This window comes from Oryzias melastigma, linkage group LG17 (assembly GCF_002922805.2).
Source record: "Oryzias melastigma strain HK-1 linkage group LG17, ASM292280v2, whole genome shotgun sequence".
In the NCBI taxonomy this organism is placed as follows: domain Eukaryota; kingdom Metazoa; phylum Chordata; class Actinopteri; order Beloniformes; family Adrianichthyidae; genus Oryzias; species Oryzias melastigma.
In genome coordinates, this window is record NC_050528.1 from 2,701,049 (window position 1) to 2,709,490 (window position 8,442).

Consider the following 8,442-nt stretch of genomic DNA (forward strand, 5'->3'; position numbering starts at 1 on the left):
GTATGTTTGTGGTGTTAGAGGTGTGTGTACTAAAGGGGTGCGGTTAAAATTGGTGAGAAGGCCTTAACAGGGCATCTCCTGATTTCTATCCGGAATGGTAAGCTTGAAATATGAAGCGCTAATAATAAGAAGAATAAAATATTTGATTCTCATTGATGGAAAACATCCGATTTCGATCAAGTCATCAACCATGTGATCGGACCCCATTTCCGATCACATGATCGGATGGGATCATCCCTACAAAGAACCTGAATTATCACCAACAATCTGTGGACATTGAGGGAATTCGAGGACATAACTAGTGTATTTCAAAGAGCAAGTTTGCAATCTTGTGTGTCTAAAGCACACGTGTCAGAGTCAAGGCCCGGGGGCCGGATCCGGCCCTCCAGGTAATTCTATCCGGCCCTCCAGATCATTTTATTGTTATTAATGACCCGATGTTATCTTGAGCTCATTTCTAACTTGTATAATTTGGACAAAATATATTTTTATGGAGAGTAAAATATTAAAGTTATTTAAGGTTTAATTGATTTATTCTGGAATAATATTCCTGCCTTTTTATTATTCAGAATTATGTTAAAAAGTTACAGTTTTAAAGTTTTAAAAATGTAGTTTTAGAGTGTTCGATAAACGTTTATCCTGTTCGACCTCAGGTGTCTTTTGGATTTTGACCCTGTGTGATTGAGTCTGACACTCCTGAACTAAAATGACAAAACGACAATTCTCCCTGAACTTAGCTCCACCCACTTTCAGTTCACTTCAGAGGTGGGCGGAGCTAATTCTGCTCAGTTTCTCCATCTCATTTCAGACCGGTGAACTCTGCAGGTGAATCTGCTGCGTCTCCACCTGCTCCTGCTGCTGCCTCTGCAGCCGCGGGCGCCGCTGATCTGACCTCTAACATTTAACACTCTGGAGTCAGAGAGACAGCGTGCACGTGCATGTGCACATACCGCTCGCTCTCATCTGTCAGCCCCCCGCCCCCGAAAGCCTCCTCCCCAGGAGAGCCGTCAGCGTCTGTGAGGATCAATAAATCTGAGAACGGCCGGATATGAAAGACAAATGAGATCTTCTGATGTTCATTTGATTAAAGTCACTTTCTGGTTCTCCTCAGAGTTCTAGAAAACTTCATTTATTAGAATCCGAGCTGTGATTGAATCAGAGATAACCAGATGATCCAGCAGAGGCGTCGTAACGGCGTTCATAACCACGTTCAGAAGTTCATGACTGTCAAAGCTGAACTGAGGAAGAACCGGCGGTTCTGAGTTTGACTGCAGTTATTGTTTCACTGGATTCAGTTTAAGATCAATGAAGAGTTTAAAGCAGAAGAAGATTCTAGCAGTGCCTTTGGATTCAACAAAACTTTATCAAACTGATTTCAAAAGGTTCCTCCAACGTGACGTTTTTACTGCATCATTTCTCTAAATTCATAATTTGACGAGAACCTCATCAGTCCAGAGGAGGACGAAACATCAGGAGCGTCACGTTTGGACACAACAGGGTGGTCCCTGACGCAGAGTCCTCCAGTTTTAGGCTCATCAGACTCTCTACCTGTTAGGCTCCGCCTATGTTTGCCTGTTAGGCTCCTCCTATCTTTACCTACTGGCCCTTCGCCCATCTTTACCTGTTAGGCTCCGCCCATCTTTACCTGTTAGGCTCCTCCTAACTTTACCTGTTAGCTGAAAGTCTCCTTGTTTTTCTTTAGTTTAAATTTAAATAACGTGAAGTTTGTGGTTGGATGTAGGAAACGTTCTGGATGTAATGAAAATGTTCCGTTCTTCTGTCTCTAGAAAACCTGTTGAACCTTCATGACTTCTCTGCAGTTTTGCTCCGTTTGTCCTTTCAGGATTTTAATCACATCTTAGAAAGAGAACATTTTTCCTCTGAACTCCTGAACCGGACTGAGATCCCGCTGGAGTGTGTGGACCTGCTCAGGTGGTGTTCTGGCGGTCGACCTGACCCACGCTGCAGCTCACCTTGGCCTTCAGGAGGGTGCAGTGCAGCTCGCTGGAGCTCTGCTCGTACCTCAGCTCGAACTCCAGCGTTCCCAGAGCAGCTGTGGAGGAGAGGCAGCTCAGTCATCAGAGAGGACAGAGGAAACATGCAGAGAGCACGAATAGGGGGGGGGGGGCAGACACACCTGAAGGATCAACCTGTTGATCCTCATTCAGCACCAGGCTTTGGATCATAACTGTTTTGATTATTTTGTCACCAGACAAACGATTTAAATCATACCTGACATGTTTGGTTGGAGGATGAGTACAATATAATACAGACACGATAAACTTTATCGCATTCATAGACTGTCGGTCCACCAAACCTGCACTGGCTCAGGTAAAGGTGGTGGGATTCACCTGCAGACTACAGAACAGAACCACAGATTGATCAGTCCTGCATCTTTCACAGCTGCTCATTAGGGGGCGCTATCGCCTCTAAACAGCCAAAACTGACCTGTCCCTCAAACTCCTGAACAACCTCATGGGTCATGTGACCTATCTGCCTTCATTCCTGAAAGTTCATGAACATCTGTGATCAGTTGGTAGATTTAAACTTCAGGTTTTTGGGCCGCACGGTGGTGTAGTGGTCAGCACTCTGGTCTTACAGTGAGATGGTTCAAATCCCAGCATGTGTGGGTTCACTTCATCTACAGTTCAAACTCATGGTTCAGAGGCCAAGAGGTCCAAAAACACGTCTGCGTTTCCTTTGCAGACCCGAACATGAAACCAGAACCTCTGGGTTCAAACTGTTCCTCCTAGTCTTTGCTGCAGGACTTCAACAGCGGGACTCCGTCCGTCACTGCAGCCAAACACGTCAGGTCCAGATCATTGTAAACCAGAAGAAAACATTTCTCTTCTTTTTTCTCAGTTAGCAAAAAAAAAAAAAAGAAATGAGGAAAATCTGTTTTTAAAGATCTATTTTAGAACACAGAACCAGAACAAATCCAGATCCTTAAAGGGTTTTTGCATAAATTAATTTTCTGGATGTTCCAAACATTCAGGAGATTCAAACATGATGAGAAACAGGACCGGATCAGTTTTACATGTGGCTCATGTGTGGGAGTGGGAGTGTCCTGACCAGATCCAGATGTACTCTAACATGGTCTCAGTGTCGGTTCTGGTCCAGTAACAGATCCCTACCGGACTTATTTTGACCTGCATCACATCTGAGCTCTAAACCTAAACCCTGAAATCTTGCTTCAACACAAACCAACTGAAAACGACAGGAAGGTCCTCATAAGGTCAGTGTGTGTGACAGTCACGGTCCTGATGATGTCACAAATACAAAAACAGACACACACACACACAGACACATGCCGACAGCGAGGCTCACTGCAGTCGTCACTGTCATCGCTGTTGATTTCCACAGACGTGTCCATGCTGCTGTTCTGGGACAGAGAGCCGCCGCCCCATCCACGGTGCGCCCGAAGAGGAGACAACAGGTGAGCTCCGCCCATCGCTGATGCCACAGGAGGGCTGAGGGCCACGGGGGAGGTGTTTGGGGGAGGCGACAGGGAGGGGTTAGGGGAGAGGGGTGTGGGGGAGGTAGGGGACAGGCGGGGGAAGTAGGCGGAGATCTGTCGGATTGGTCTGATGGGGCCGGGGCAGACGTCGATGGCCATGTGCTCTTGGATGGAGATGGTGAGCTTCTTTCCTCTCTGCACCGTCATAGAGTCTGGAAACAAACGCAAAAAGGGTCTAGAAACAAACGGAGAGAGTCTAGAAACAAACGCAGAGAGAGTCTAGAAAAAAACGCAGAGAGTCTAGAAACAAACGGAGAGAGTCTAGAAACAAACGCAGAGAGTCTGGAAACAAACGCAGAGAGTCTGGAAACCAACGCAAAAAGGGTCTAGAAACAAACGCAGAGAGTCTGGAAACGAACGCAGAGAGAGTCTGGAAACAAACACAGAGAGTCTAGAAACAAACGCAGAGAAAGTCTGGAAACAAACACAGAGAGTCTAGAAACAAACGCAGAGAAAGTCTGGAAACAAACGCAGAGAGTCTGGAAACAAACACAGAGAGTCTAGAAACAAACGCAGAGAAAGTCTGGAAACAAACGCAGAGAGTCTGGAAACAAACGCAGAGAGTCTGGAAACAAACGCAGAGAGTCTAGAAACAAACGCAGAGAGTCTGGAAACAAACGCAGAGAGAGTCTGGAAACAAACACAGAGAGTCTAGAAACAAACGCAGAGAGTCTGGAAACGGCCCACATCACAATCGTTACTGCTTCCGTATCTGGTTTGTCTTGACCCTCATACGTCAGATTTGTTGAGGATTTGGTAATCTCCACGTCTGAATGTCCTTCTGTACCCAAAGAGCAGCTTTAAGAGGGAGTTTAATCCTTTTTCTTTTCATAAATACCTTGATCTCTACCGATCAGACGTCCTATCTTTCTCTTGCTAACAAATCCGATAAAACCACCAAGGAGATTTTTTGGGTGGACCTTTCCATCCGTTATTTGCTCGTTCCCCTGAGGGATCTGAACAATTGCGGTGTAATTACACATTTTTACGGACAGAGTTTGGCTCTGAACCAAAGATCCATTTCCCAGCTGCATCAGAAACCTGCCCCATCATTAAAGCACAGTAGCTTTGGACGGAGGAAACGGCGCAGAATCTGCCTCCGAACACAACAGGAGGGACGAGTGTGACTTTGATGAAAGGCGCTCCTGAAACACAGAAACGGAGGGGATTTGGATGGGAAATGTCATGTGAAGAAGTCTGATCTCCTGCAGCTACAGTCTGACTGCAGCCGTCACTGTCACAGAGGCTGATCTCCAGCGACGTCTGCATGCTGCTGGTCAGAACCACAAACACGCCCGTTCCAGCCAATGTGGGTCAGCACAGCCAAACAAGGTGAGGGGCCAGGAAGGAGTGACAACTCCAAGACCTGATCCAGAACAAGCGTTCCGCTTCCACCTCAGGATCCATGTAGCAGAGGGAACGATAACATGTACATGTCTGACTTTAAAGAAAATATGTATTCAAGCAAAACAACCTGACAAGGGAGAGAAACGTCAGAAACAAGTCAGGAACCAGAGAGTATCAAAGATTCTCAGATACCACGTCAGAGCCAGTTCTTCAACCAGAACTAGAGCTTACATCTCAACAAGAGGACCAGCACCTCTCCAAAGATCTGGATCCAGCAGCACAGACAAACTTAAGTACAGACCAGCAAGTCCAGAGATGAGATCAAGTCCTCCAACAGTTTCATGAAGTCCAACTTTGACCCGTAAGACATCTGACCTGCTCTGAAACAAGGTCATTTCAGAGGCAAACGGATCAAACCGGCTCCAGAACCAACAGGTACCAGTTCAGGATTAAAGACATATTCAGAACCAACTATCCCAAATGAAATCTCAGGCAAACCGAGTATCGGGTCAGAACCAAGAAGTTCCCTTAGCCAAAACCTGAATTTTCAAACCCAACAAAAACCTTTATGACCAAAACATCTCAGTGTGACAGACGGAGCTGGACCCAGGACCGACCGTGAGATCACAAAGAACCAGCAAGGACCAGAAGGAGCAGAACCAAGAAGACAGACGTGGTCAATGTTCTGGAGTGTCTTGAAGTTCAGTCACAGAGTCTGGACTTAAAACTTTCCTTCATCCAAAGATCTTCATCAGTCTGACGGCTCAGATGAGAAGAGAAACATTTTAAATCTTTCCCAACCACTGCTGCAGACTTTGGGACAGAAACCCTGAAAATGGTGCAGAATACAAGAAGATAAAGAATGAAGTTTCTGGACCTGAAGCTTCTACATCGGAGCAAACAGCACCGAAGTCTTCAGTGGACACAGGAGAGTCAGAGACTTCCACTGCCTCAGATTTTAAAAGCAGACTAGACTAAAATGTTCACGGAGTCATCCAGTAAAATACGGACACTGTTTTTGTAACGTTTTCTCATGACGAGGACAAATTGAAGAAAATGAAACTTAAAATCACATTTCTGAGTATTTTTGTGTTTAAAGAGAAAAAAATGCCCCCATGTTTAGTTGTAAAACTAAAATGGGCGAGGCCTCAAGCTCCCGGCTCCGCCCCATTCTGATTCATCCACCTGCAGACAAATCGATCCATGAACGTCTCTGTTTTTCTTGTCTGAGCTGGAATCTGGATCAGAACCGCACGGCTGGATAGAAACCGTTTTTTGTTGCAGTGTTAATGTCAGGTTGGTGGGGCTGTAAGATGGAGGGAGAGAGCGTGAGCAAAGGACTGATGGGATATCAGTGCAGGCTTACTCTGTGCCAACAGTCCCGCCCACAACTCAGATTTGAATTTCTGATGATCTCCTGCCGCTCTGCAGAAACTATGTCCTGAAAACGACAGGTTTTTAGGTTTTGGCTAAAAACAGAAAAATCGTCTTCAAGATTTTTGATGAAGTCTGGTTCCAACATGGCGACATCCGTATGTCACAAAAATGGCGACTGAATTAGCTTCATTTGGTTGGAACCGGAAACGAATGACTGGGAATGCTTTGGAAGCGGATCAGAAGAGGATTGGAGCGAGACTTTATTGTTTTAAAAGTTTAAACAAGAATACTAAGATGTTTTTGACCAAACGTCTCAGGTGTCACACCGACACCTTCATGTCTTTTGATCTGAACCAGAACCAGAACCGGGTCATTGTCAGACCAGCTCCAAAGACTCAGGCTAAGACCGCAGCCTCTGCCAGGCAGCAGCTCCGACGGTCCGATGGGACTCCAGCTTGTTAGCGGTGATTGATGGTTCTGGTCCTCCGGCAGCAGAACAGCCTCACCACAGGAGGGTACGTGAACCCCCCCACACAGAGCCTCCACCTCCTCCGTTCCCCTCAGATGAGTGTCTCGTTAGAGGAGAGCGCTCCCACTCTGAAATTAACTGAACAACTCGTCTTTCCGCAGAAGATCCGACACAATTTAGGCCCAAACGAGGCTGAGCAGACGTCTGCGGGACGCGACAGCAGGTATCTGATGAGGACGGAGATTGTTTGTTTGTGGCAGAAACACGGAGGCGGGGGAGGAGGGGGGCAGATGGAGAAAGCAGAAGGAAAAATCCCAGTGATGGTGAGGAGGCAGCAGAGCGGATCGGACCGACGACCCGGCTCTGGAATCTTCTGTGGTTATGAGCCGGCGTGGACGGTCTCATCTAGTCCAGCCAGACCACATCCCTACGGGACGAAGACCGCTCCGGAAAACCATCCGAGGATTTAATCCAAAACTGTTGTTTCCTTATTTAGGAAGTTTCAGTGAATGATTATTCTCTCGCTAAAAGCAAAGACGAATAATAAATGAAAGTGGTTTCATGTCGGCGTTAGAACGTTAAATGTAGTTATTTTAACAAAAGACATTTCTGGGTGACTTCCGGTTATGGCGGCCACGTAGGGAGACGTGTGTACGCGGCTCTGCAAAGACTAACTCTGTGATCTCGATGACATCATCAGGTACGTCTGAGGCTCACCTGCTGGACGCTCAGCTTGTGGGCGTGGTCAACTTAGTGGCTCACAGTCAGTTTTTCAAGACATTTTTAAATAATTGTTGCTATTATTTTTCATGGAAGATATTGAATTAAATAAAAAAGAAGATCCACTTTTCTTTCAATGAATGTGATACTTTTCCATAAATATTAAAACTAGATTTAAAGAATAAAATCATGACTTCAAAGGTTGTTTTTCTAAAACGTGCACAGAAAAACGTGCATGCTGAAATATGAGCAACATTCTGCATTGTTGTGTGTTTTTACAGATCAGTGTGTTGCCGTTGTGAGTCTGAGTCCAGAGAGTGTGTTTGTGCTGGTTGAGGTCAGTGTGAGCCAACACTAGAAATGACCAGCGCGCCTGAACGCATCTCCTGCTGCTGTGAATGTGGGCTTTAAAGGGTCACCAAACAGGCTCCATTCTCAGCCCACATTTGGACAATACCAAAAAAGGGGTGTGGCTAGTGGAGCTGGACAGCGGTGGAGGCGTGGCTTACGTCTAAGTTTAGGTTAGCTCTGTAACGTGGAGACTGGAACAGACCACACAAGTTTCTCCACAGAACTTTCTGGGGAGGTTGAAGATTTTTCTCCTCCCGCTTCCCTTCGTTTCCACCTGTAGGGGGCAGCACACAGACGGTTTGGGAGTATGTTTTCAGGAAGTTTCTTTTAGTTTGTCAAAAAAATGGTCAACAACCAACAGACAGAACTTTTAAAGCCAAATTGACCGAGGTCAACCGACAAAAGATGATTGAAGGTTTGGTTCTCCTTCAAATCTGTGCACTAAAGTCAGGATTAAATGTTTGTGAAACACTGAAACGTCCTGGCTGACAGTTTGAGCCCAGTGTAGAGATGAGGAACAAAAGTGGCGACTCAGATGCTTTTTCTACCCATCCATCCACCCATCCATCCATCCACCCATCCATCCATCCATCCATCCATCCATCCATCCATCCATCCATCCATTGTCATGGAAATTATACATTTGCTTATGTCTCATCCT

General features: G+C 46.0%; 1 protein-coding gene across 1 annotated transcript in view; it reads right to left on the reverse strand.

Annotated features, from left to right (window-relative positions):
- The window catches only part of LOC112139444 (double C2-like domain-containing protein alpha), a gene marked incomplete at its 5' end in the record, with an annotated part of 23,099 nt that extends 19,430 nt beyond the window's left edge, over positions 1-3,669 (reverse strand). The window contains 2 exon segments of the mRNA XM_024262252.2: positions 1,974-2,053; positions 3,328-3,669. Coding sequence (XP_024118020.2) covers positions 1,974-2,053; positions 3,328-3,669 — 422 coding nt within the window.
- Between the last annotated feature and the right edge of the window lie 4,773 nt (positions 3,670-8,442).